General features: G+C 53.2%; 2 protein-coding genes across 7 annotated transcripts; one reads left to right on the top strand and one right to left on the bottom strand.

The window, feature by feature from the left end:
- Positions 1–501: 501 nt before the first annotated feature.
- On the top strand, positions 502–20,190 carry TMEM151B (transmembrane protein 151B). Of its 6 annotated transcripts, none has more exons than XR_009114251.1 (3): positions 502–627; positions 7,586–9,565; positions 20,173–20,190. XR_009114251.1 is itself a non-coding variant. In XM_058020210.1 (2 exons), exons 1-2 carry the CDS (start codon positions 535–537, stop codon positions 9,020–9,022), a joined length of 1,530 nt encoding a protein of 509 aa, XP_057876193.1. In that variant the 5' UTR covers positions 502–534; the 3' UTR covers positions 9,023–16,914. The 6 variants fall into 6 exon arrangements, 1 of the variants encoding a protein (XP_057876193.1); XR_009114250.1 differs by lacking the exon at positions 20,173–20,190 and adding an exon at positions 14,865–16,914; XR_009114247.1 differs by lacking the exon at positions 20,173–20,190 and adding an exon at positions 9,648–16,914.
- Positions 20,191–20,817: 627 nt separating this feature from the next.
- TCTE1 (t-complex-associated-testis-expressed 1) lies at positions 20,818–27,329 on the bottom strand. The gene is made up of 4 exons (XM_058020211.1): positions 27,083–27,329; positions 24,573–25,141; positions 23,104–23,553; positions 20,818–21,191 (listed from the first exon to the last, which is right to left on the bottom strand). The coding sequence occupies exons 1-4, from the start codon at positions 27,264–27,266 to the stop codon at positions 21,015–21,017; spliced, it is 1,380 nt and encodes a 459-aa protein (XP_057876194.1). The 5' UTR covers positions 27,267–27,329; the 3' UTR covers positions 20,818–21,014.
- Positions 27,330–27,961: the final 632 nt, after the last annotated feature.

Here is a 27,961-nt window from a genome sequence, read left to right as displayed (position 1 = left end):
GCTGCTGAGAGCAGGAGCTTTCCTCGACAGCGCCGGGCGGCAGCTCCGCTCCCGGTGGGGCTCGGCAGGGGCTTCTGCACCGGGCTCCTTCCCTCTCCGCTGCCGCCCGGCGCCTCAAGGTCACCCGCCGTTCCGCTCGGGCGGGCGCGGATCCGTGCCCCCATCCCCATCCCATCCCATCCCATCCCATCCCATCCCATCCCATCCCATCCCATCCCATCCCATCCCATCCCATCCCATCCCATCCCATCCCACCCCCGTGCCGTTCCCCCCGCCTCCGCCGCGGCCCTCCCACCGCGGCTCTGCCCGCCCTCCGCCGCGTGTAGCGGCGCTGCGCTGCGGCGGGGCCGGGGCCGGGGCCGGCGGGCGGCCAGCGCTGCCGCCGAGCCGCGGCTGGGGGCGATGCCGCCGCGCTGCCCGCCCGCCGCGCCGCCGCGCCGCCCGCCCGGCCACCGGCGAGGCAGCGCCCGGCGGCGGGCGGGATAATGCGGCTGCCCAGCCCGCAGGCACCGCCAGCGGGGCGCCCCCGCCGCCATGTCCCCCCCGGCCTCGGCGGCCGCCGCCAGCGAGGGAGGCAGCAGCACGCCGGTGCCTCCGGAGGAGGAGGCGGAGGGGGCCAGAGAGGAGGTGAGCAGAGCGGCCGCCCCCGGCCCGGGGCTGCCCCCCACCACCCACCCGCCCACCCACCCTTCCTTCCTTCCTGCCCGAGCTCTTTGCGTGGCGCGGGCACTGACCGCCCCGCCGCGGGCCGGGCTTTGCCCGCACAGGTACGGAGCCGCTCGCTGGGAGCCCCTCCCGCCCCGCTCCGGCCCCGGGGATGCGGTGCGGGCCGGGGGGCACGGGGGGTTTGGGGGCGAGCTTACCCTGCCGCCAAAGGGCTGCCCCGGCGCGCCTCCTCTCCAGCGCTGCCAGTCACCTGGGGATCGCTGCGGAGCCTCCGGCGCTGCAAGGGAGGCAGCAGCCAGCGCCGTCCGGAGCGGGGGCCGGAGCTGGAGTGGCCGGGATGGAGGAGGAAGGGAAAAATCAGAAACGAGAAGCGCGGGGCACCGTTTGGGCTTACAGCCGCGGGCAGAGCTTGTTATGCTCGGGAGGAGTGGACGTGGAGACCCCCTCCGTGCTGTGCGCTGGCTTCTGGGCGCATCCAGGATGTGGCACAGCTGCCTGGGTCGCTGTGAGGCAGGACGCGGTGGGCAGCAGGGTAGAGGGCTTGGGGACGTGGCAAAGCCAGGGGCTGTTGCTGGCTGGCGGCTGCTCCCAGCTGGAGAAGTGGAAGGTGCAGACTGGGGCAGGCCAGGTACCAGCACAGCTTTGCCTCCAGGTGTGCTGCAGTCTCCCTCAGCAGATGACTTTTCTGGAGTCCAGGCAGCAGACGCCAGAAAGGGTCAAGAGCAGGGTGCCCTGTGCCTTGGGAGGCAGGAGTGCCAGCCCTTCTGTCTGCCTCTACAGAGCCTGCTTGCAGCTTGGGCTTCCCGAGAAGAGGGAAGGCAACTGCTCTGACTGGTGGGACTCACTTTAGGCCATGGGGTTGCTGACCCGTGGAGGAGAACTAGGCAGTGCAGGAAGGGCAGCGTTCTCCTGCAGGTGGTGGGCTGCCCTCTCTGGAGAGACCACAGCTCAAAGGGCAGCTTGGGGGTACTCAGAAGCTGGTGCATCACTTCCCCTTCTGCTGATGAGGAGCTGCAGTTTGTGAGTGCTGCATAATCCTGGTATTCTCTGCCTCCTTGGCTTGGGCAGAACATGCATGCCCATGCACGGTTATGCTATATATACAGATTTATATTTAGATAGAAATAATTGCAGGAGAGGAATGCTGAAGTTCAAGGACTGGGAAGCTGCACAAATACTGTATACTCTGTGTCTGTTCCTCTCTTCCTGCTTGCATTCAGCAACTCCTGATGGTCTGAGCCCAGCTCTTCAAACAGATCCTGACGAGGGTAGCCAAACTGTGAGGTGCTTTTTTCTTGTGAGGACGTGCTTGCTGTGATGTGGTCTCTTACTGCCAGTGCTCTGGCAGTGCTGGTTCTACTTTCTAGATGGCACAGACTTTTCAGAGGTGCCAGAGCAGGAGCCAGTTTGGGTGAAAGTGTAGCAGGGGCAGTGCCCAGATGAGTTTCCCTCACCTACAGTGCCCCCTGTCCAAGCACCACAGTTACTCTGTGGTGGCTGCCAACGAGGCTGTCAGTATAACACTCAATGGGGGCAGGCAGTAGGGCTGTAGTCCATGACCTGCCCTGTTTAGGCTAAGGGCATCCTTCCTGTGGCCAGAAGCTGTCACAGACTTGCATGAAGCAGCTGGTGGAGGAGAGGGAAGCTGCAGCCTCTCGTGATGGTGCCATGCTTGCTGGTGTCTCATCTGATGCAATGAGGAGAGACTTTAGTGGCAATCTTGGATTCATGGGCTGACCTAGTGCAATCCTCTTGTCTTCAGAACTACCAGGAGGGGAGAGTGTTCCTCCTCCCCTCTAGTGCCTATGCAGTGCCATACAGGCTGTGCAATGTCCTGGTTTCCATCAGAGCCAGCTGCTGGTGCCAGCATTGCCGAGTGTCCCCGCAGTGTGGCTCAATCCCATGTCAGGGTCCATTGGCCAGGGTGAGTGGGAAGCCAGGGGAGATGTCTGGAAAATGGGAAACTTGCCCTGTCCTGTTTGAAGGTGTCTCATCTTGATATCTCAGGTTGCTGTGTCTGGGAGCCAGGCAGGGCTTTGGGTGCTTCTCATCTTGTCCCAGCAAGGCAAGTAGCAAGAGCTGCTAACCAGAGCTGACTGAGCCCTTGTTCCATCTTGGCATCACATGCCTACACCCACACTCAGTGGTGGTGAACTGAATTTCACTCCTCAGTGCATACTTGGAGGGTAGGAGACGCCAAGGGACAAGCTCTTCAGCTGGGAACCAGCAAAAACCTGTCCTTGTCCTGCTGCTCAGGGGGGATCTGATGGAAGGAAGCAGTCCTCCTCCAAGCTGCTGTGTGAAATGGAGACCTTGGTACCGCTGCAGGAGCTGACTGCTGGCAGGATTCCCTGGCTTGTCGATGCTCAGCCTTCCTCTGTCCTCTGCAGTTGGCAACCCTGCCAGCCTGGGACTGAGCCACCTCTTGCTTGTAGACAGGACCTGTAGGCATGGGGTGTGTGATGTGGGTATTTGCTGGGACCATCCAGAGCCTTCAAAGACAATGGTAATTCCTAGAAATGACTGGATCCTCCCTACCTCCCTTTTCCTGGGGATTTGAGGTCAAAGGAATCAGGGTTTATTCATTTCTTGTATGATGTAAGTGAATCCTGGGGAAGAGCCATGGAAACTGATGCTCAGGAGTCCCTCTGGAGTCCCCTGCAGGCTGCTGCCACCACCTGGCACTCGGGAGCTACCTGGGCCTTCAGGCTGCTGCTCTGGGGCTTTTTTTGGGTTGTTTATTCAGCCCTCTAGAGGGCTGTCTCTAGGACACCTAATCCTCTGAACCCCAGGCTGTCTCGAAATATGAAGGTTTAGCATTCTGGAGGTGAATCAGAGATTTCACAGAGGTCTCTGCAGGGAGAGGCAGGTGAGAGGCATGGGAGCTAATGACATGGAAATGCTTGTTAAAAAAGGGGGCAGTGGATGGGGCCAGGGCCAGGCTGTTACTGGGAGTAGCTTGAAGAACTTGATGGGTTTTGGTATTCAAAGTTGCAGGGTCAACGTTGCAGGGGTGATTAAGGGATTTTGACCCATGTACTTGGCCACTGAGGTGCTGGGCAGGTTTGTCCCCTTGAGACTGTTTTTTTTTTAAAGAAAATCCCCCAGACCTCAAAGGACTTTAGTGCAAGCAGTGTTGGGGGTCCCCTCTTCTACTGCCTCTGCCCTGTTCATTGTGGGTGTCTCCTTTTGCTTCATGGCTGTTTGTGAGTCATCTCCTCCATGCCCTCAATCCCCTCCATCCCTCCCCACACATCCCGAGCAGCAGCTGCAGGTGTGGGCCTCCATCTCTGTCCCCTTCAGGGCAGTGTCAGAGGCAGTGCCAGGCAGGAGGGAGGGGAGGCCCAAGCAGCAGCCCTCCCTTGCCTTTCCCGAGCTGTGTCTCAGTTAGCACCTGCTGTGGGTTGCCCCATGCATTCCCTGAGGTGAACTGAAGCACAGGGAAGGGAGCTGGTTGGGATCCCACAACAGGCTCAGCTAAGCTATGGCCAGCCTTGTCCCCTAGCTCTGCAGGGATGTTCCAGTGCACCTGCAATAGCAGATTTGCTCACCACTCTCCAGTGCTGGAGCCTGAGCAGTGAGGGAGGCTCCTGGTGATGGAGGGAAACCCTGTTTGCAGTGAAGTAGGGCAAGTCTTTTGCCTCATTCCATCAGACTGCAGCGGGCAGATGACGATGGCATTTATATCAGTGCCTGCTCTCCTCCTAGTGACACTGTTCTGAGGCAGATTTCTCTTTCCCCAGCTTTTTCATCTGCTTGTTTGCTATGCTGGACTTATCCAAGGCTGGTTAAGAGCTCAAGGAGACAATCTTATTCAGCTGCTTCTGCAGAGGAATCTCTGGAGCTGATTGTTTGCTCCTGTGAGCCCTTTGCAGCCTGGGAGAGGAGCAGGGATGCTGCAGTTCCTACTGGGATTAGACTCTGCATCTGGCTCCTCCTCTGTCTGCTGTGGCTGTATCCCGTCACTGGCACTTGCTCAGCTTTCGGAGCCCCCACCAGAGCAGCTGAGGTGTGTGTGTTTTGCCCCAAAAGCCTGGGACAAGGCTGGGTTGTAAACAGTTTACAGCAGGGGTTAGTGTGACCCCGTAAAAGCGCTGCAGTATCTGACTACTGCGTAGTCCTAGGAGGAGACTAATGCATGGACCAGAGCCCTGCTAACACAGTTCCTGGAACCAAGCCTGGGCTGCATCGTGCTCCCTGCCCTGGGTGGGTAACCGCAGTGGGGCTTGCCTACATCTCTGCAGGGTGGCAGCCAGTGTGTCCCTTCTCCTGCGACACGGGCCGAGCAGAGTGCCAGGGGCTGGGGACTGACTGTGAGGTGGAGTTTGCTTTTCTGAGACAGACGTGTCCAAAGACCTGTCATTCTGGTGCCCCTTCCCCAGCTGGCAAATGAATGAGCTGGGTGCTTTGCTTTATTCCTTGTGCTGTTTGCATGTCTGCCTCCTAAACAAGGTGCTGTTTCTCAGCATTCACACCCCACAGACACCCCAGGCTTGGCATGTACCACCCAAGGGCCCTGTTCAGACCCTCCCCACGCTCCTCCTTTGGCTCAGCTGCTCCTTTAGATCCTCACAGGCAGAGCAGAGCTGCCGCTGCCAGGGAAAGCCTGCGACGCAGGAGGCAGCAGTGAGAGAGGAAGCCTGTAGCTGCCTGGGCAGTGGCACAGTATTCCAGCATGGGAGAGCCGTGCTGCAACCAAGCAAAGACAGAGGGGTCTGAGCAGGCTCTGGTAACTGCAGCCTTGACCTCAGGAGGGAGAGCACAGCTCAGGTGGCTCTGCCTCCTGAAAGGCCCCCCTTTCTTCTCCTTACTCCCTTTTCTCTTACCTGGGGTTGCCTCCTTGCCCCATGACTGTGAGCTTGCTGCAGTGGTCAGAAGACTGGGCTGCACATGTGTCCATGCCAGCAGTGCCACCCTGCACCTCTCTGAGCTGCCTGCAGGCCAGCACCACCCACCTGCCAGCCCTGGGCTCTGTCTGTCTGTCCGTCTGTCCCCAGGTCCTGCTCTCTGCTAGTGGCTTCAAAGAGAGCAGCTCAGCATTACTGATGGCTGGGAGTGCCAGTGGGATGTGCCACCATTCCCTGTGCCAGCAGTGGTGTCTCTGGATGTGCCGCCTGCTCCGCTCATCATGGGCTGCCTGCTGGGGTGGGCAGGCAGGGGGGCTCTGTGCCTCCAGGAGAGAAACCTCTGCTGGAGATTTGGGCAGGATCCATGAGGGCAGTGACAGAAGTCCCACTGGCAGGCTTTGACAAGTGTGGGGAAGGAAGATTGGCCTGTGGAACTCTAGAGCACCAAGCCAGGAATGAGAGGCTCTTCAGAAGAGCAAGAGGCATTTCTTAAAGGAAAGAAGGGGCCCAGGTCTGTCCCTAGACCTGCTAGTGCCCTCGTGATTTCTGGTTCTGCTTTACTTTTCGTTTTCATACCAGAGTGAAAGTGCCCCTCCTGCTTCCTAGCAGTGTGAGCCCATTCAGTTGTTTGGGATTCCTGGATGAGAGACCTCTCCAGCCCAGCATGCTCAGGAGTGGAGAGTAATGGAGCCAGGCTTGGACTGCAGTGCTGTGAGCAGGGTCATTACAGCTGGTGTTGGCCCCTGCCATGGCAGGGGTGGGCTCAGGAGCTGCTGCTGGCTGTAGGGGCAGAGGGAGAGCAAAGCTTGAAGCCTCTGAGTGAATTTGGTGGCATCTGCATAAGGCTGGGGGTCTTGAACCCCTCTCTCAGGTTGCACCTTTGGAGATTGCTGGATGAAATCTTCTGTATAAGAAAGCAAATAGTTACTTTGTCTGTTCTTTCTTTGGGTAGGATGATGTCAGATCTCACAGACAATGGATCAATATTTGAGACTTCAGAGTGTTGCAGAGTGACAGAGGTTTCCTTAACCAAGTTTTTTTCATGGGTTTGTGTGAAGCCCTGCACTGTACTGTGGTAAAGGCACCAGTGCGATCCCTTTAAAAAGTCGTGTTGCTGAAGTTCTGCCTTTTCCTCACCACGAAAGACCTAAGAGCAATTCTTTCAGAAGTGTGGACTGTCACATCTGAATCCCAGCGCAAGCAGGCACATTTGCCAGCAGCTGTGAGTGGCTTCTTGCCCTCCTTGCTGCTGTAGATTGGTAGGATGCTCCTTCCTTCCAGCCTGAACACTCTTTAGGATGTTACTCCATATTTGCTTTCTCTCCTACCAGAGGTGGCTCCATTTCAATAGTGGAAAAGTACTTTCTCATTGGTATGGTTTATAAAGCACTTGAGAAGCACTTCAGAGCTCCTTAGGCTGCCAAGTGTTGTAGTGGGAATTGTCATTAGCAAGCACAGCCCTTCCCAGCTGCAGAAGGGCTGTTTCTCCATCTGACAGGCACACCAGGCAGCTTGTGCCGCCCTGGTGGAGGAATTGCAATGTTGCTCTTGGTCATTACTGGGAAGTGGGGGAGAGACTCCTGTGCAGTGGGATGAGCTGTGGTGAGGGGCTTAGGTGGGGTGACATCAGTTAGAGCTGCCTGTGCTGGTGGGGTGGGTGCAAGAGCTGAGGAATGTGGAGGAGATCACCCAGACTCTTATCTGGTGCTCCAATAGCTCTTCCTGGGAAGTGGCAATGGTAGAGTTTACTCCCTGTTGGAGAAAGGAGATGCTCAGGGTGTGGCTGACAGAGTTATCCTTTGCCTCTCTCTCCCATGTCCCACTGGGCTCTGTCTGTCTCCCAGGGAGGGGCAGAGCACCAGAAATGGAGGTGATAGTTGCCTGCCCTGCATGGCTGTCATCCTGTGAGAGATCCCAGCCCTGCCCGCTGAGTCCAGGAGCCCCATGGCATCTGCTGTTTGGTCTGTGTTCACAGAGCTATAGGTGCCCCCACAGCACCCTGTTCCCCTTCCCCTGCAGCCTACTGACTCCTCTCTTGTTTTCTCTCTCTTCTCCCCGGTGCCCCGGAGCAGCAGCGGCCAGTGAAGCAGTCTCTCAGCAAATCCCTGTGCCGAGAGTCCCACTGGAAATGCCTGCTGCTGTCCCTCCTCATGTATGGCTGCATGGGAGCCATGACCTGGTGCCACGTCACCAAGGTGACCCGGCTGACCTTCGACAGCGCTTACAAGGGCAAGTCCATGATGTACCATGACAGCCCCTGCTCCAACGGCTACGTCTACATCCCCTTGGCTTTCCTGGTGATGCTCTACGTGGTGTACCTGGTGGAGTGCTGGCACTGCTACACGCGCAACGAGCTGCAGTACAAGGTGGACGTGGAGAGCGTGCACGAGCGCGTGCAGCGCATGCAGCAGGCGACCCCCTGCATCTGGTGGAAGGCCATCAGCTACCACTACGTGCGCAGGACCCGGCAGGTCACCCGCTACCGCAACGGGGACGCCTACACCACCACCCAGGTGTACCACGAGCGGGTCAACACCCACGTGGCAGAGGCCGAGTTTGATTACTCCAACTGCGGGGTCAAGGACATCTCCAAGGACCTCATCGACCTGGAGAGCTACCCAGCCACGCGGCTCCGCTTCACCAAGTGTTTCAGCTTTGCCAACGTGGAGTCCGAGAACTCCTATCTGACCCAGCGGGCCCGCTTCTTCACGGAGAACGAGGGCCTAGACGATTACATGGAGGCCAGGGAGGGGATGCACCTCAAAAATGTGGACTTCAAGGAATACATGGTGGCCTTTTCCGACCCAGACAACCTGCCTTGGTACGTATCTCACTATGTCTTCTGGGTGGCAGCTCTGCTGACCCTGTCCTGGCCCCTGCGGGTGCTAAATGAGTACCGCACCTCCTACGTCCATTACCACGTGGAAAAACTCTTTGGGTTCGATTACGTGGCGGTGACGCCGGCCGAGGAGCGCTCCTTCTGCCGGAGGATGCCCCGTGTCAACACGGTGGACAGCACGGAGCTGGAGTGGCACATACGCTCCAACCAGCAGCTGGTGCCCAGCTACTCGGAAGCGGTGCTGATGGACTTGGTGGGGCTCTCCGGCTGCACCAGCTACTCTGCCTGCCGCTACGGGGGCTACCGGCAGAACTGCGAGCGCTGCCACAGGACTATAAGCAGCTCCTCCATCTTCTCCCGCAGCGCTCTGAGCATCTGCAACGGCAGCCCCAGGATTCCCTTCAGCAGCAGCCGCTTCTCCCTGGGCCGCCTGTACGGCTCGCGCCGCAGCTGCCTCTGGCAGAGCCGGAGCGGCAGCCTCAACGAGCAGAGCTGCCCCACCGAGCAGACACGCCTCTCCAGCCAGGTGACTGTGGAGGAGGAAGACCCCCCTCCTTATCAGGATGCCCTCTACTTCCCCGTCCTCATTGTACACCGCAACGAAGGCTGCCTGAACCACGACCACCGTCACCTCCATCGCAATGGGTCCTGTGTGGAGACCTCACTGTGAAAGCAGACGGCGGTGAGATCTCGTTGTCCATTGCCCGGCCCGAGCCGGCGCAGGATTTGGGGAGAGGAGCACGAGGGGGATAGCCCAGGAGGACATCAGGATGGAGTGGACATGGCATCCTGCTCCGGCAGCCAGCAAAAGCTTCCCCCGCTGTGGCTCTGACCTCCCCCAGGGGTGGATGCTGATGCTCCCCCTGACATGGCACAGAACTCTCGACCGATCACCACATGCAAAAAAAAAAAAAACCCAGCCAAACCAACAGCAAAACCATAATTCATGGTATCAAGACCCAAAGGGGGGAATAAAACGACAGGCCTGATGCAGGGAGGGGGTGGCTTTGGCTCCCAGCCCCGGCTCCAGGCTGGCTCGTGCTCCAAGGAACCAGCAGCCACCAAAAAGCACCCTGCTGCACCCCTGCCCACCCTGCTTCTCACACTGGAGCGAGAGCCCCGACAGGGTGGAGGAGAGCAGGCCCCTGGAGCAGGGTGTCGCTGCCTGTGACAGAAGGTCATGGGTGCCCAGGCACGTGGAGCTCAATGGCAGGTTAGAGCAAAGGCTGAAAGCCACGAATCCGCCTCTTCCCCTTCCCCCTGCCCGTTCCCCACCTTCTCCACTTTTTTTTTAGACCATGCTGCGACTGTTATTTTTTCTCACTGCTGGGAATGGCATTGCCTCCAGAGGATCTCATGCTCAGCTCCTGAGGAAGTTTCGGTGTGCCAGGTGTGAGTCAGCATCCCCTTGGTAAAGGGTTTTCTGTTTGGGCATGCAGCACCGGGGAAGGGATGAATGTGCAAATCGAGATGGAGCAGAGATCTGCAGCACTACTGATGTGTTTGCTGGAGGAGGGCTCAGCTGGAAAGAGAAAACGGGAGGCCCCTGGTGAGCTGGGGAAGGGGAAGAGGATGGCACTGGAACAGACATTGTGGTATCAGGTGGCACATCAAGTGGCTGGGGACCCTTCCTGGCTTTGAAGTGAGTCTTAATTGGTTCAGCCAAGCATCAAGGAAGTTTCTGGTAGGTTCAGCTGCAGTTCACCTATTGATAATGGAGCAGCAGGTTGGTGCAAGTCTGCACAAGTGAATTTTGCATGAGATCCAGCTGGGCTCTAGCTGTGGACTCTGAGCTGCAGGCTCCTGGAAGCCTCATTTTGGCAGAGAGCTCTGGGGATAGCAGGGACAAATGCAAAAGCATGCTGGAGCATTGGGAACTTTGGCTGGGGAAAGGACGATAAAAGGATTCTGTTTCTGTGGTACCCCACTATTGGTGCAGGAGGCACTGCCAACAGGGATGTTCTGCAGAACAGAGGCTGGGGATATGTTAGAGGAAAACCTGATTGAAGCGAAACATTTTGCACAACAGGTTTTTGCAGGGAGGTGTCAGGCTGTCAGAAGTGAGGTGACTCTTCTGTTTAGCTCATTAGCTACTGGGTTCTTCTGCCTTGCTCTTGTCAGGGCAGGTTGCTCTAGCTTTGTGCTGCCCCTTCTACCCTGCTGGAAAGGATCTCAGTGACCTTGGGCAAAGAACCTTCGTGTCACTGAAGCTGCAACAGTGTTTGCAGCATGCACACACCCAGCTTTTCCTCCTCCAGCAACACATCCTCAGATCTCTTGTGTCCTTGTTCTCAGAAAAGCTGCCTCCTTTTCAGTCAGCTCTTTGGGGAGTGCGTGCCAAATCAGCCAGCAATTTCTCCAGCACTATTCCTCAGCTTCACCCTTCTTCCCTCATCAGCTGTGGCAAACAAAAGCTAAGAGCAGCATATCTGGGGTGACAAGGGCAAGTCCAGTGGCACCTGGTCTTTGTGCTTGGTGTCTGCCTCCCCATCTGTCACAGAACAGTGAGGCACTGTATTTAGTCCAGCCATCTTCCTCCTGCCAGCTATTAATGAGGGGTCTATCTCTCTCATCGTGCTGCTGTACTGCTTTGCCTCCCAGCTCTTGAGGAGGCTGCAATGCACCCATGTACCACACTGGTCCTATTTTGAAAGTCATCTCCTGCTGGCAAGCCTGGAGTGGTCAGTACCTGTGGGCATTGTAGAGCTCCACTTTTCATTTTCCCCAGAGCAGTCTGTTCTGCTCTTTATGCCCTGCATATCCTGGTTAGTGTCTCTTGCCCTTCAAGTCAGCTTGTCCTCCTGGATCTGGGGTGCTAAACTACAAACAACAGTGGTTTGAACAGGAAGTGTCTTAAAATCTCACTGTGTTTATGATTCTGTCTTAGCCCTTACTTCTGCCCTTACTTTCACTACCAGAGCTAGATGTTGGCTTAAAGAAGAGGGTCCCTTGGAGGACAGAGAAGATTAAGGTCTCTGATGTAGGCACATCCCTCTCTGCACTTTGTTCTCATTATTTTTGGCATAGATTCAGACTGGGCGAAAGCAGCCCTGGGATTTCCTTGCTTAGTAATGACATTTGGCTCGCTGTGCACTCGTGCTCCTCTCTCCAAGGGCCTAATGTAAGCCAAGGCCAGTGTGGAGTGTTCTCCTGACTCCAGGGAGATAATGGTGTGTGCTTGTATGTCCCAGGGAATTGAGGCAGTGGAGCTGCAATGGGTCATTAGTGAGGAATGAGGTCCCCGCTTGTCCTTCCTGACATGTTCTCTTTGAAATCTGCACTGTTGCTTAAATTAGGCTGTAATGGCTCATCTCTCTATCTCCAGCCTCCAAGGTGCCTTGGACAGATGGATTTATCTCAGTTTTGGCAGGCCTTTTATCTCCCCGGGGAAAAGACATTCTTCACAACAGGAACAGATTAGCAGGGTCTCTATGCCCCCCAGATTTTAGCACCTGCAGCAGAGTTTCAGGCACCTGTCCTTGGCTTTCTGGGGCTTTCCATGAGAATGCCTGGCCTTGTTCCTCTGGCCCCATTTTTGCCTATGGAATATTATTCTGGAGGTGGTCTGTCCAGGTGGATCTTTGAGGCACGGCTGCTGTTCTGACCCACAGGATCCATAGAGTCTTTTCTGTTGCTGAACACCTTCCCCATGCACCTGGTGCCAGCTGCAGCCAGGTCCCAGTGCTTCTGTCTGTGGCTGGTCCAGACCCACAGTACCCCGAGGAGTGGGACCCCTCTAGTCAGTGTTCCCCACTGCATGCCAGGATTTCTCAGAGATCCCATCCCTCATATTCTTGGTGCTACCCACGTGCACCTGGTAGAACTGCTCCCCTGGTCCATCCCATTCCATTTTCTCAAGGCTGAGGACTTGACTCAGGCTCAGGAAAGGGAGATGGTGCACTTGGACATGGTAGGGGAGCAGGACTGGGCAGCAGGGACAGGAGCTGCCTGGTGGCTTGACAGAGAAGTGGTGGAGCTGAAGAGGAGAAACTGAAACTAGGGCTCATCCTGGCATGTCTAGTCAGGCAGGAAAGTTCAGAGCAGAAAGCTGGGCTCTCCCTCCTGTCTCCTGGCATGGGACACTACTCCTGGCATGGGACCCTACCAGCAAAGAGGGTTTTCTCCTTAGCTGGTGAGAGAACACAGTGCCCTGGGCCAAGGGCAGCTGCTGTAATTCTCCTATGGCTCAGGCTACGAGCACAGATACCCAGAGATGGCCTGTCCCTGTTCTGGCACACAGCCTCTCCGTGGTGGAGTGGTCCCATCTCCTGGCACATGGACACCACCCACCACAGCTCTGGGCTGTGCAGCAGCCAGGTGCCTGCTCTTCCTGAGACGTGTCTCTGCTCTCTGCCGTCTCCACGTTGGTGATGCCAGCTCCTCTGGCAGCTCATTCGAGGGCCCAGTCTGCTCCTCTCAGGATAGCCTTCTCCCTTACATCTAACCCGAGTTCTCCCTGCTGTAGCTTAATCCCATTACTTCTCCTCCATTGACTGGTGAGTCTAATTGGCTCTGTTCCTTTTGCTCATGGCCTTCCTGACACAAGCAGGCCTCTTATCTGTAGCCTTTTCTTCACCAAGCCCAGAGTCTTGATCTCACTTGCCAGGCCCTGGCTTGAGCGGTGGTGCAGAAGTTTTCACTGTGCAGTGAGTATGTCACTCCTGCTCTGAGCCTGGCCCAGGCAGGAGGACCAAAGGTGCAGGCAATGCCTTGGTCAATGCCTGTCAGGGTGGCTGTGTCCACATTCCTGGTGCAGAAGATCTCTTTGAATTGAGCAGAGCTCACAGAGCTGCTGGCTGCTTGCACAAGAAAAGCAGGACAGCACACATCACCCTCTGGGAAGGTCAGAGCTGGGTGCTTGTCAGTATGATGGGGGCAATAATTAGGAGGATCTCTGCAGTCAGATGGCTTTGTTTTTTTCCATGCATCATTCAAACATTGCAGTTTTCCATGGGCTGAGAGTCAGGCTCAGCATTGCACTTAGCAGCAGACTTCCCTCATATACCAGAAGGAGGGAGGCAGGAATGCTACCAGCTCCTCTTTGTGGCCCCTCATGGTGCTAATGCAACCCAGAAGAGGGATAGTCCTTACTGCTGCAAGGCTGGACAATTGGTGTGGGCTATTTGGTGTTTCCCACTCTTCAATATACTTGTCAGGTACTTCAAAGCTCTCCAGCTTTTCTGAACTGAGAAAAAGAGAGAGAGAGAGAGAAGAAGTGTGTGAGAAGCTCTGGATTACCTGATCATCAAGACATATCACCACCCATTTATCTATCTTTCAACACAGTGGAAGCTTCCCAAATAGTGCCTAGCACTTTGCTTGTGCAGAACCGGTTGATGACACCAACTAGCCAAGTGGTGCTTCTTTGAGCCCTCTGTGTGTCCTGTCTCACTCCACACCAAGGAGGGAGGTGTCAGAGAGGGCTGTCAGGGTGAGCAGCTCTAGGGGCATTCATTAGTATGGGGAGAGGGAATCTGAGCCTAGGGCCAAGGCCAAGCCTTCCATCCTGCTGTTCATGTGTTGTCAAACAAATGCACCCCCCTTCCTTTCTGCTCCCCATAAAATGCACTTTAGAAATCCATCTAGTCCCTGCCCTCTTTGTTGTCTCTTCACTCAAAAGGCTGCAGAGTTGTTTAATAACTGGTGGATGCCCATGGGGTGAGAACTGCAGGAAAATATTTATGAAGTGGAAGTTTAAGAAAGATAGGTAGCATCAATGCCAGTAAAACAACACCTGCTGATTAGCAGGTGGGACAAATAATCTCTTTTAAGCTCTCCTTCCAGCCTTTCCAACCATGGCTTCAGTAGTGCTGTCTAATGTCACCAGGGTGCTGCCTTTAGCAGGGCACAGACTGTGCTGCAGTGTGCTCCTGCTCTGCTGCAGTCGCTCTAGGGGCTCGGTCTGCAGTGCCACACCACCACCTGGATGTTCTGTTACCAAAGCTCTGTGAGTCTCCAGGTGGGGTATGTCCTTCTGATCATGTTTCATTCACATTCAGTGGTTAGAATAAAGTCTGTGGGAACATGATCTGGATCCAGGTAATGTCACAAATGAAATGTAGTTCAAGTGATAGCTCTATCTGGTGCTGCTGCTTCCTGTGATGCACTTGGGCCTACACTCTCCACTGAGCCAGGTATGCATGGGGACCGAAGGCTGGTTCATAGTACCTGGGACCCCAGTGGGGACTTGGGGCTGAGCCTGCCTAGGGCTGTTTTCCCTGTGGGCATTCTGGAAAAAATGGAAAGGGGTCATAGTCACACTTCAGGTAGAAATTAATGGGCTATGTTCATTCCTAGGGTAATTTTACTGAAGCCAGTGGTACTATACTAATGTGAGGTTGGCTTAGCTGCTCCTCACAGGGGTCTGTCCCTGAGTCCTGAAAAATTGATCTGTCACAGTGTTGCTTTGCTGCATAGATTTTGTGTTGGGACTTGGCCAACATGAATGAATGTTGAATATCTGTAGTTTCTACAAGCAGTGGGTTGAATTGTTCTGCTCTACTGCCTCACAGCTGCTCTGCCAAGGGGAACATTATGGATGTGATCTCGTCAACTCCCTCAAAAGCAAGCTAACAAGCAAATTGACCTCCACAGCACTGGGAGAGGAGCTTTCTCCCACAGGACCACAGCCTTTCTGCCTCTGAGCTCAAAGAGGTCCCAAGGACAGAACTGAACCTGCAAGACCCATGGCCTCGTGGCCTGCCCTTCCTCCTTCCCTCCTTACCTCATGTCTGTCTTGGGGGAGGGACATTTCCCTGTGGAGTTCAACAGGCTCCTCTTCCTGCGGCTCGTGAACAGGCTCTACTAACAGGTATATCATCCACCTATGCAACTCTTCCAGAAGCTGCCAGATTTTCAGGAGCCCATTACAGTGTGCAGCATGGCCATCCAGCACTGAGAATAAGCACAGTGGCTGCTGGAAAGCTAAGTGGGTTTTATTCCTCCCCCATTCCCCAGGAAGACTCTTTTTGTTGGGCCATTTTGTTTGTTCGTTTGTTTGTTTGGTTTATGTAAACTTCATTTGGGGGAAATGAAGCTCGTGAGAAATTGGTGCCCATCCTGAACCCTCCCCAGTCCTTTGAACTCTGTGAATGGATGGATCACCTACTGTGATTATAATTAGTGGATTTTGTAGAACAAAATAACTTCACACACAGACACATGAGGTTCTTTCACTCTCCATCAGCACAAGCTGCTTCTGCAATCTTAGCTACTCACATTAGTGAAAGAAAAAGCCTAGCTAGAATGTGGTGAGATGACGTAGTGCTTTGTACCAGTCCCATGGTCCCAACGTCCATTAGCAGCGCCGTCAGCTGCCGTGACATGAATTCAGACTTTGGATGGCAGCCCATGAACCAGTCAGGGTGAAAATTTGGAAAATCCCAAGCCTGAGTCTATGCACATTTCCAGAAGCAGATGCAGGGGGAGGATCAGCTGAACACAGGCATCCCCTCCTGCTCAGCCCCGGCAGGAGCTGGTGGGCTCTGTTTGTGCTGCACCTGCCCCAGGAAGAGCCTGTCCCCAGGGGCTGAGCCGAGGGGAGTGAGAGCAGCAGTGTGTCTGATGGAGCAGCACTGCTCAGCTCGCTGGGGAAACAGCAGTGACAGCCAGACCCCAAAATAACAGGATTTCACTTTGGGAATGCCAATGGCTTTTTCAAACTGAAATGCCACAGGAAGGCCTTAACAGCTGTTAGAAGTGTTTCACATTGCTGTTCCTTGCTTAAGAAAAAAAAAAAAAAAAAGATTTTTGGTGATGATGTGGGTTTACACTCTCCACTCCTTCCATCTCTGTTAGTAAATGTGCCATGCTGGTGGAGAAGGAATGCCCAAAGCAGATCAGGATGGTGGCTTTGCAGTGGGGTTGATCAGGAACAGAGGCCAGAGTTTAAAATCTTTCTCTGCCCCTGGAGGTGTGATGTGGCTATCCACCCAGATGTGGCAGGGTGGGGTTCTGCATGCTCCTGCACAGCTGGGATCTGTGGCCCTGCAGAGGGTTGATATGTTTATGGCTTTGTGGTGACACCCATCCACCCTTGCAGCAAGGGCTTTTCAGGGTGACAGAGCATTGCTTGTTCTTTGTGAGAGGAAACTCCTGACCTGATTTCTGTGAGGAGATGGTGTGAAGTGTCACATTTGCTGCAGAGAGTGGCAGGGAGCGGGGATAAAAGCATGGAGCAAGCTGTGTTTGAGAACAAGGTAATCCATTGCTGGCTGTCTGAAACTGGTGAGCTGCCGGATCTGCTCCCTGGACAACGCTTTCCAGCTCTTCTCACCCTGCCCAAACCTGATGTGCAAACTGTCATTCTTCTGAGCTAACCAAAGCACTCCCCTCCCCTGAACTCCTCTGAGGCTGTGCATTCCCATCATTTTGGTCCTTCCCTGCTGAGTCCCATGGAATGCCAGCAGATGCATGATGACCACAGGCATGCTGGTGGCCAGACCTCACCATCCCTGCCTGCGCACAGCCTTCCAGCAGCGCTCCCTGCCCTGGCGTGCCCACTGCTTGCTTGCTGCAGAGCAACCGCAGCACATCCTGCCATCACTTGGTGCTTTCCCAGAGAATTTCACAGCACTTGTCCTGAGTTAGAAAACAGAAGGCCTTGATGTTTTGGTGGTCATGGTCTCCAGACCAGGGAGGAGAAGAGAGGCAGGTCAGCTGTTGTGGCAGTGAGGGAGCAGGGGACAGCATCATGGTGAAAGCAGCATATCTCCTGGAGAAGTCTGCAAACATGGACTCTGTGCTCTCTGCTGGGGCTGAGGGCAGCTGACTGAGGGCAGAATAGGATGTGAATGCTCAGCAACACATGTGAGGAAGAGAGATGGTTGAGAACATCTGTAAAAGGCTTTGCAAAGGTGGTGGTTTTTACAGGAGACAGAAGGCAAAATGGGGCAGGAGGATGCAGTGTTGGAGCAATGGTGCTGCAAGGCAGGGAGGGTGGGAGGGAAATGGAGCAGGGCATCCTGAGAAGCTCAGGAACAGAGGGGCTTTCAAGGCAATCTGTGCATGCTCTGGCTGAGGAGAAGGCAGGAGGTATTCCCAAGCTGAGGTGCCCAGGCCATGTCGCACTGCGTTGTTGGAGCAGCAATGCCGCCTCCAAGCCCAGCAGTGACAGCTTGAGCACGTGTCATCAACCACGATGGCCACAAGGTGTAAATGTCACTAATGAATAAATTGCCTTGTGCCTTGGAGAGGCTAATCCATCACAGCCAGAGACAGGGATCTGACAAGCCTGGCTATTTCAGGCATGCCCTGTAGGGAGGAGGAACGCTTCATTTCTGAGCCGTCCCCTCCACCTAGGGAAGCCGATGCAGGGCTTGGCTCTGTGCCACTTCCCATCTTCCCAGCCACACGAGCTCAGGCTTCATCCCTCTTCACTGCAACTGAAGAAGCATGAAAGGATCTAGATTAGCCAAAATTGCCATGTCAGCAGGGTGGTACACAGGGCTAGCAGGTGATTGAGGTTGGAGGGAAGCTGCTGGACATGGGGCACACGTGCTGTAGGGGTGATGGAATACAGTGGTGGGTTCCCAGTGACTGGGAGAGCTTGTGTTAGTTGTCTGCATGTGTTTCAGGGCAGGAATGCTTGGTACTATGTTTTAGAAGCGTGCTGTTTCCTCCTCACCCACTGTGCTGTCCCACAGGCAGTGCACAGGACCCCCATTTTCAGCACCCCCTGTGTGTGAACCCAGCCACCAGCACCCTGGCTGACTGTGCAGAGGGCCAGCAGGTACCAAACGGGCAGGGACAGCTCAGCCTAGACAAATCCAGTCCATGGGAGCAAAGGGAGGCTGAACACGGCAACCATATCTGTGCACAGCCTCTGCTCATCCTTGTGGCAGCCTGCTCCTCCTCCCCAAGTCGGTGCTCAAAATCAACCTGCCATCCTGTTTGTGACATATGCCAGTGTGACACCTTGCAAATCGATGCCTGTGAGCAGAAACCGCCAGGCTTGGGAAGCTGGCCACTGTTTCCTGCTGCCGTGTGCGCTCTGCTCAGAGCAGCGGGAGCCGGGCTCGCCATCTGCTGTGGGAGGGAGCCAGCCGGGTGCCCCGCTCCGGCCTGATGGGACACGCCCCGCTCAGCCCGGGGGAGAGCCCGAGGGCCTTTCTCCCTTCTCTGCCTTCCGGCCAGCCCTGTCCCACCATCTCTCTGGCACACACCCGTGGGGTGGGTGAGGGGGTGCTCCCAGCCTGACTGCTGAGTGCTGCTGATGCTGTGTTGGGAGTGGTGGCAGTGCCCGAGCTCGCTCTCTCCTCCAGACAGAGGCCCACAAATGACGCCCCCTCCTCAGAGCCTGCCTTGGAGATAGACCTCATGGGAGAGCTAAGGTTTGTTCTGGCCCTGCACTCAGCACAGTGACCAGCTAGTTACCCACCCTGTGGTGGCTGGACCCGGAGCTGACAAGTGACCCACCAGCAGCAGGAATGTTCACACTCCAGCAATCTGCTGTTGCTGTCTGGCCAGAGTGTGTGGCATTTGAAATGGTTTCAACCCTTGCAGACTGGCAGATAGTTGACTGTTGGTCTTGCGTGTGGGCAAGTGCTGCAGGCTGCTTGGTTTGGACTTTGCTTTTTGGCCAAGAGATGGATGGGAGAGAAGGCAAAGAGTTCTCCAGGCAACAGCTACCTGTCCAGGCATTCCTGCATGTGGCAGCCCAGGAGTGCGTTTGAAGGGTGCTTAAGTGGTGTTAACAGTCTCAAGCTGTTAGGAGGAAAATGAGCAGTGAAAAAAGCTCCTGGAAAGCAAGTCAGAAGTTGTTCTGGTGATGGCATGTTTTCCCAAGCCCTTTTCTTTCCGTCCCTTGTTCTCACTGGCTCTAATGGCCAGTTCCTCCTCGTGTGTCTGCTAGCATGTGTGCAGGATCTCATTGCTGCCCTCCAAGCATGAGCTTTCATTGCACAACTGGCTGACCAGCTGCAGCCCTGTCCTTGGAGCCACAGGCAGGCTTGCCTAGGACCAGGCCACCCCCATTAAACCCCCACCCTCGCTGCTGGAGCTGTTGCTTCATCAGCCTGTTGCTGATCTGGGTCTTTTCTGCTGTTTCTGAACATGAGTTCTCATCTCATTGAGGTGTGTCATCCAGTGAAAATATTTTGTAAATGCAAATAAAAATAAATAAGTATATTCAATACCTCGGTCTCGAGGATGGGAAACAAGTAGTGGGAGTTGCCCAGGTAGGGAGGTTTCACAGCTGCTACTGCTGGTTAGGAATTCTTCTGGACGTAGCCCCTGGAGCATCCATCAGTAGTTGGGAAGGGACTACACAAACCTGTGAGGGCTTGGGGCTGAGCCCTGTCAGCACCCCTGCTGCCAGGGCAGCCCTGCACTCCATCCTTTCTGATCTATGTGGGCGTGACACGGTGCAGGTAAAGGTCCTGTCAGCCAGGGGCCAGCGGCACCTCGGTGTCTGTATCCATCAGGCAGGGCAAGGCAGAAGCGGGTACGTGGTGAACAAATCCTTTTGTGAACACTGGGAAACGGTTTTTACTTTTCAACTCTGTCAATATGATCTAGCTCTGTCTGTCTCTCTATATATGTACAAACAGTATATCACAATGTTGCCTTTTTTGTTGGAAATATCAAAGTACAAAGATTGTAAACCAAATCGGTGTAATAAAAGTTTCAGATGATTCACTGAGGTGGTTGCCAGCAGTGGGTCTGTGGTGTTAGGCAGGGCTCAGAGGCATGGGAAGCTCCTGCGTTGCCCAGAGGGTGGGAGGGAATGGAAATCAACTCATTGCTTAATTCCCCGATATCTCCTGAGCAGGGTGGTCAGTGGATCAACTCACTCAAGTATGTGCCTTGTCCCATCCTCAGGTGACTACAGCCTGTAGAGCAAAAGGAAGCTGCTCCATTTTGCTCCAAGCCCAAGGAAGCTGCACTGTTTCCAAACTTGTGAGCTATGTGGGCCAGCAGTCCTGAAGGGACCCCTCTAGCTTGAAGTTATGCAAAACACAGATTGCTTTGGACAGGTTTGCACAGAAGAGCACTACTAGGTAAGGTAAGCATCTGGTTGTAAAGAATTCACCTGTTGCAAAGCAGGCTAGCACTGATTAAAAGCAGAGCAGCCCAAAGCAGGAAACTACAGTGGTGAGACCTCTTGAGTTATTGAATTTATTTCTATTTACTTTTCACCACCCACATCAGACTCCAGATAAATTTACTATAAATTCAAATAGATTATTGAGCAGAGCAATAGCCAGAAAAAGCTGCTGAGGAACTAGAAACAACATTCCCTCAATCCTCTATGCCTCTCACATCCTCCTCAGCAAAGCCTTAATGGTCTAGTCCAGACCTAACCTTAAGTTAGGTCTGGACTAGACCATTTAGGTGGCAGAGACTTCATCTTTGCTGCTTTACAGGTGAAACAATATTCACTTGCCTGAAATAAGCTTGCTGCTGGAGCACAGAAAAGCATCACAGGAGGTGAGATTTAGGGTGCAGTGAGAGAGAGGGCTTAAGAGGCAGATTGCTCTGTGGTGCCACTACAGTGCCTTGAGATCAAGTGTCTGTCTCCAATGAAGTCACAGGTTGGATGATGTGGCTACGGTGGCAGCCACAAGTTGTGTTTCTCAGAAAAGCAAATAAAACCAAGACCTTGAAGTAGAGTGTTTCTAAGACTGCACACCCAAAGCCCATTGCTCCCTGGAGCACTTTATTCAGAGGGGTTCAGTGCTGGGCTGCTGCAGGGATGCCAGCCTCACTGCTTCCCGATTGGCCCACACAATTTCGTGAATGCGGAAATCTGTCTCCTGTTCCACCTCTGCGTGGCGGAGATCGAGCTCGGTCAAAGTCTTGTTGTTTGCCAGCCCTGCAAGCAGCTGCTTCCCACCATCCTGCAAAAGGATCAGAGGGGATGGTTAAAGGAGGACATCCAAAACGGAAGTGTATTTCTCCTTCTCCCTCCTCCCCAGAGCAACTTCTGCTGCTGCCAGTGGGAGGTCCATGAGGTGGTGCCAAAAGGGATAAAGGCGTCCACCCAGGTCCGAAATGTTGCTCGCAGGAGAAGTGCAAAGGAGGAGTGTAACCTTATGTAGCTCTCTGTGACATGACACATGCTAATGACTCCCTCTGGGTACCGTGTCAGGAGTTCTCAAGCTCATGCTGGTTAGTAACACATCTGGCAATGATAACCTGAGAGTCTGCTCCCCCCTGTCCCCTGGTTCCCAGCTTACTGCTGGCTGGGCACAAATGGATTAGAGTGCTATTCCTCATCTTGGCAGTTGTGAGAGCCCCAGAACTGGCAGTTTTCTGTCTGGATGCCATTTCCCAGGCTGGGTTGGCTTTACTGAGAGGAGTATCTCATGGAACTGAAAGCCAGCCTTCATGAGACAGAAAAGGTGATGTAGCCTTTGGGAGGCACCCACCCAGAGGGAGGTTTCCCCCCCATACATGAAGCACTGTATTTAGGGATGTGACAATTTCCAGAATTTTTTTCTGCTGTTGCTATTCTCTTACAGGTACCAAACACACTTCCTGCCCCTTCTCCTCCATCCAGATGGCCCTCTCATCCCAACACCCTGCCTCTTAGCCCTTTTGCCAAAAAGGACAGAGCAAAAAGGTCTGGGAAGAGGTCTCTTTTTAATGGGCTACAGAGGTCAGAATTGAATGCATCTCTAGCAAAACCCCCAATGTTCCCAAAGATAATATTACCAGCCACCTTTTGGGCTGCCATGGAACTTCACAAATGGGTAACAGGAGAGCTCATCAGAAGGAAGATTCTAAGCACAGAGATAATTATTTACTAAACAAAAATCCTTCTATCCTTTCCAACCTTTGCCCCCTTCTATCATTAAACTCAAATGGTTTTCCACATCCAGGACCATAAAACTCAGAACTCACAAAAGGTTTTCTGCCATCAAATCCTTTTAAAACCCTTGTCAAACACATTGATGCCAATATTTCTGCCAGCAGGGACAGCTGGTCTTGCTGTCTCTTTATTTGACAGTGAGAATAATCGAGGCAGCACAGAAAGTTTAAAAGCCAGCATGATTGCTTTTGGCTGTCTAGTTTCAGATTTCTAAAGCTCTTTTTAATCAGCAGAAGAGAAGCGGTCTGGTTTGTGGGCATGTTGCATACTGCAGCTCTTAGGGATGTAGTAAGATCTGTGGATGTTCTTCTGTCTAGAAAATGTAAGCCTGTGTTTTAGGAGCCACTTACAAGCACACAGACACGACACTCCTGACCCACCGCACCGCTCCCGGGCCGCAGGGTGAGTTAAAGAAGTTCAACAACCAAGCCCATTTTCTAACAGTCTCCTCTGAGCATGTGATGGATGGGAGAAATTCTGGGAAGGGTGACACTTCTGTGTGCTGCTGAGTGACAGATGGCACAGCAGATCCAAAGCACAGAGGAAATGCATGAGACCCTCATCTCATGCTGCCTATCATTAACTACGCTCACATGTGCGAAGCGTCTGTGACTTTTCACAGACATGCTTCCTGGTTTTCAGTTTCCTGGGGGGAAAATCCCTCTCTGCCCAAAAGCCCAAAGCCTCAAAGACAGATTCAGCCCTATGAACAGAGCTAGATGTAACAAGTGAGGTAAATACATGTTCATGCAGAGAAGGTGTCTTCCCTTTCCTGACATCTGCTACAGTCTCTTCCCTGCTCACAACTGATTGTTATCATTGCAAGAATACAAAATGAGGGATGCATTTGCCTCTGTGGCTTTGAGACAGGCTCAGGATCTGCTTTGCAAGGCCACCACACAGGCTCACAGACTGCAGGCAGAAAAGGCTTCTCTTACCAGCCCCAGGTGGTTGCATGAGAAGTTGATGCTTGTCAGAGAGGTGTTCTGAGCCAGGACCTGGGAGAACACTGCTGCAGTTGGCTCTGACAGGTTATTACTTCCCAGATGGAGGCACTTCAGGCTCGTGTTGGTCAGCAGGGCACGGCCGATCGCCTCCCCGCCTTTGTCCTCCACGAAGTTGAGGCGCAGGTTCAGGGAGGTCAGGGTGGAGCTCTCAGCCAGGCCTTGAGCAAGAGCCTGAGCCCCCAGGTGACAGATCTGGTTGTTACACAGATTGAGGGTTTCTAGTTTGCTGTGGCTGATCAGCTTGCCAATCGCTTGTGCCCCGTGGTCCCTGATGAGATTATGGGACAAGTCCAGCTCCAACAAGCGAGGGTGATACTGCAAGCTACGGGCCAGGATCTTGATCTTCTCATCGTCCACTTTGCTTCGTGTCAGCTTGAAAACCTGTGGACATAAAAACCAGGGTCACTACAACAGCCAAGGCTTTGGACTGAGCTTTGTACAAAACCATAATGGAGTTAAACCTATGGTCCACCAGACGGGATTCATCTCCCTTCACTTCAGACACCTCTAGCTAGCAGGCTCAAGTATTTGCTTTCCTAGTGGGATGAAACTTCCAGAAAGCAGGGCATGCCATTGATATCCCATGCCTATTCTAAGGAAAAAGGGTTTGCCTCCTGGAAATGCCTGTTCCTTTCCTCTGACTGCACAAAATCTCTAACTGGGGGCTAAATTAAAGCAAGATAAAGCTGTCAAAAGTTCTGCAGCAACTGGCAGCAGAACCCAGCCCAGATCACAGTCAAACCTGTCTGAATGAACACGTGCACCAGTGATAACCACAGAACAATGTCCTGTGTGCCTGGGGCATCCTAATAGCCACAAGAGAGGTAATTACTCTTCTGGAAGCCATATTTCCCAAAGTATGAGAGTCTGTGGGGAGTTCATCCAGCTCACTCCTGCTCCACTCTGGATAGCAATGCCCACTGATGTTTTGGAGGGGCTGAGTATCTGCGCTATCCCTGATTGCTAAGGCAAGTGTGAGTGTTTCCCCACACTATTCTTGGGGGTCCTCTCTCCTCTGGGAGAGGCTGACATGCATTTACTGAGCAAAACTACCAAAAACTCCTTATGAAAAGCTCCCTCTGGACTTTTCCTCTCCTGCCTCCCAGAACTATATGAGAGTTAAAACAGTAGAGTGCTGCTGCCTCTTACGCTACAGGCAACAAGTTTTGTGGAAGGAAACATTCTTCTCACGGATCCCCTGACAACCCATTCTAACAAGGACATGGCAGAACAAGATACTCAGCACTAGGCCAGCAGGTTAACATCTCTGCACTCTGTCAGAGTCTGTAACTTGCAAAAGGAAGGGTGGTACCAGCAAGCAGAACTGGTCCCTGTATTTCTATCCACAGGCAATTTGAAGATCTAGCTGAGGCAGTAAGGTTCAGTTTGGGGTATATTACTTTCAAGTTACGGCACATCCTCACGGCAGAAGCCAAGTTGGAGCAGTCCAGCTCAGTGAAGTTAAAGAGGTTCCACTCAAAGTTCATGCCACAGCTCTTCACATCATAAATGAGATGAAGCTCTTCAAGGTGAGGGAGAGAAGTAATGAGCTCTTTCAGGTTGTAGTGATGCTTGTAGACCTCACCCATTTCAGCCTCATCCTCTGCGTCAGAGAGGTCATGGCCCTCCTCCTTTGGATCCACCTGCAAAGGTGGCAGGAACTGATTGATCTCCAGTTTCCGCACGTAGTCTTGGCAGAGCGGGATGAGGTCTAGGACCTGGTCGGGGTCTGTGGTGTTAGGGATGAAAAACTTCAGAATGTTCTCCAGGTGACGTTCAAAGAACATCCGTTTCCAGCTGTCTCCATAGTTGGACACGTCACACACTTGCCAGCGCTCCATACAGCACCTCTTCCAGTACTCCTCATGGCTTACTCTGTTGGCAGTCACAGAGAGTGGAAGGCTGGTGGAGAGCCTCTCCACCACCTTCTTTTGGTGCTCAGGCAGAAGATCATTCAAAATAGGGTTGTCTGGAAGAGATAAAAAGAATGAGAGGTTGGTCTGGGCATAGGAACAATTGCTGGCACTATGGTTCTGCCCCGGCCCCCAGCTGTGTGCCCATGCCCTCCCCTCTGATGGCACTGGCTCTCTCCTTGGTTGCCAGCAGCTGGAGCACAGAGCTAAGTTGGCAGAACACATGTAGGATTCATCTGTACATTTCCATGTATGATTTCTAACTTTTACAACGAAACATCAGTGCAATTTGGTTTACTCTCAATATTTGGGAACTGCACCAGACACTGTGCTCCCCATTTCAACTTGGTTTGAATGCCAAAAAAATCTTGGTTTTATATTCAGGGCAGGAATTCTGTTCCCAAGAGAACTAATTCAGCCTTACAGTGATGGGAGAGCTTGGCCTGCCGTTTGCTGAACTTTCTCCCTTTTGGTTTCTAAGCATATTGAAGAACAGTATTTGAGAACAACTTTGTGCTTTTCATGCAGGTCCTTGTGCCTATTTATCTTAATTCAAGCATTGGTCTTACCTCAAATTGATTCCTGTTCCTTTTAGCTGAGGCACACTCCTAGCTTTTAGGTCCACCTTGTTTAAATAAAAATTCTGTTTTCCCAGGTACTCTTTCCCCTGAGTCTCTTTCCCAATGCTTGCCCTAAGCTGTCTTCTCTGTCACAGCTGTCTTCTCTGGTGGAAGTTCTTTGTCCCCAGAAATGCCAGAGAAAAGCCACATGTACTCACACCATGAATATTTGGTCATGCATACACAGTTGTGTTGAGTAACATAAATCATCAGTGAAGAAACTTATCTGTGCACGGGAAACCAGATTATGAAACACAAAGTAGGATTGGCTTTATAGTTCCCCAATTTCTGGAGCATTCCCTTCCTAAGGACACTGACAGTTTTACCACAGCCTCTTCCTGGAGTCTATTTCCAGTGTGCCACAGCTGACACTGCGGTGACCTTCTCTGCCAAGTCCCATGACACAAGCAGAGGTGGGACACGTATGGGCAGGGCTGGGCTAGCTTCACTCAGGCTCACTCAGGCCCCACTGTGGGCAAGGTGCAGCCTCACAGCTCAGGTAACAGCACGAGGGTCCCCATGAAAATGAGCACACAGATTTTATGTGTGCACAGTGCAGGTCCAATGCAATTGGCATCAAACTGACTGATCAGGCTGCTGGGACTGCAAGGTTGTCCCAGCTCAGACCCTCAAGTACCTTCAGCTCCTGGCATAAGGCAGCACTAAGCTCCTTTGTACTGTCTTACAGTCCCAGTGTGGACATAGCCTTAAAACTATCTTTGGTCTTTGCTGCCACTTCACTGAGTCAGCCAAAAAGACAGGCCCTTCTTCTCTCCCTCCCAGTCAGTTTTTTCTCAGATGAGACACGCTTCTTCTGTTTTGCTGTGTTTCATCAGTCCACCTGCTTCAAAAGCACATTCCCTGCCTGAGGATATAACTTGTCACATCACCACCAAAAGCCATGGAGGAGGGCTCAGCCTGTGAGTACAATACTGAGATGATAGCTCCTCTGGGCAGGAGCAATTCTGCATCTCTTTGTACAGCACTCAGTACAACAGGGCCCCATCCTCGAGCGCTACCCTAACGTCTGTACGAATCAAGCGCAGGAAACAGCAACTGCACAGCCCCAGTCATGGTTGAGGTGAGTCCAGAAGAGCATGGATGGAAGAAGATGTGATAGAACAAGGTCAGTACAGAGTCACATCCTGGAGTGCTGCCCAGAGGACTACAGCCATCCCTGGAGTGTACAGATACATGCTTAGCAACTAAACAGTTTGTTTAACTGGCTGCCCAAGGGGATATTTCTCCCCATCTGCTCCTCTGGCAGGGCTGGGTGCCACACTGCCTTTCAGATGCATCTGCCTGCCTTATTGACCCTCTGCTCTCTGGGACTGACCCTCTTTCCACATGTCTTAGAGTAAATGTGCTCCCACTTACTTTCGAAATTGTGAGCGATGTGCTGGAGGCAGAGCTCCGTGAGGGGGGGAACAGTGACCAGGGACCAGCTGAGATCCTCAGTGATGCAGCGGCGTGTGTAGAACGAGACATCAGTGAGGCTGGCCTGAGGTGGACACGGTGAGGGAAGGGATCTGCTCTTATCACCAGCTTCTGGCTGCTGCATCCTTGCTCAGGACCTACTTCTCCTTCAGGAGAAGCAAGGGGAAAATTCCTTGGTTACCTGCAAAACTAAGTGGTTACCTGCAAAACAAAAAGGCAGCTTTAGAAAGAAGCTGGCAACATAAATGGTCAGCTCACACTGCTCCCCTGTAACACACTTGCCCTTTGCGTGCCACCTTTGCTTTGGACTGGAAGCACTGCAGCCAAACAACTATTACTGAGCCTCATCTTTATACCCTGCCCTGTGCAAAGAGGTCTCTAGGCACGACATGCAATAATGAGATAATAACGTGGTGTTAATTCAGAGTGCTGTTGAAGAGGATGGACAGGAATTGATTGTTTACTGCCTTTTCCAATAAAAGTAATAGGGGAAGCTGGCAGGAGCTAGGCTTAAAGCAAAGGGTTCTTCACACAGGCTGCAGTTGAATTGGGGAATTCCTTGCCACAGGATGCTATGGATGTTAGGAGTCTGCAGACTCTAAGAAAAGTCCATGATAGAGAAATCCTTTGAGAATAATGAAGTGCACAGAAGTCATGTGGCTCAGTGTGAGCAGCTGAACACAGCTGGAGGTGGGGAGAGTGCTGGAGGAAAGAACACATACTTGCATTGTTTTTCTACTCTTCTCCAGGTGTCTGCTTCTAGCCACTGTCAGAGATGGGTTTTTGGGCCAGCTATCCCCTGGTTTGATCTGGTATGCC

The sequence above is a fragment of the Melospiza georgiana genome, chromosome 3 (assembly GCF_028018845.1).
Source record: "Melospiza georgiana isolate bMelGeo1 chromosome 3, bMelGeo1.pri, whole genome shotgun sequence".
In the NCBI taxonomy this organism is placed as follows: Eukaryota; Metazoa; Chordata; class Aves; order Passeriformes; family Passerellidae; genus Melospiza; species Melospiza georgiana.
This window is presented reverse-complemented; position numbering and strand designations above follow the sequence as displayed.

Excerpts from the sequence above, each read along its gene's own strand:
- TMEM151B (XM_058020210.1), top strand. The coding sequence starts at position 535 with ATGTCCCCCCCGGCCTCGGCGGCCGCCGCCAGCGAGGGAGGCAGCAGC. Across the intron at positions 628-7,585 it reads CGGAGGGGGCCAGAGAGGAG|CAGCGGCCAGTGAAGCAGTC; the intron begins GTGAGCAGAGCG and ends GCCCCGGAGCAG.
- TCTE1 (XM_058020211.1), bottom strand. The coding sequence starts at position 27,266 with ATGCAGCAGCCAGAAGCTGGTGATAAGAGCAGATCCCTTCCCTCACCG. Across the intron at positions 25,142-27,082 it reads CATCGCTCACAATTTCGAAA|ACAACCCTATTTTGAATGAT; the intron begins GTAAGTGGGAGC and ends TATCTCTTCCAG. Across the intron at positions 21,192-23,103 it reads CATGCAACCACCTGGGGCTG|GATGGTGGGAAGCAGCTGCT; the intron begins GTAAGAGAAGCC and ends ATCCTTTTGCAG.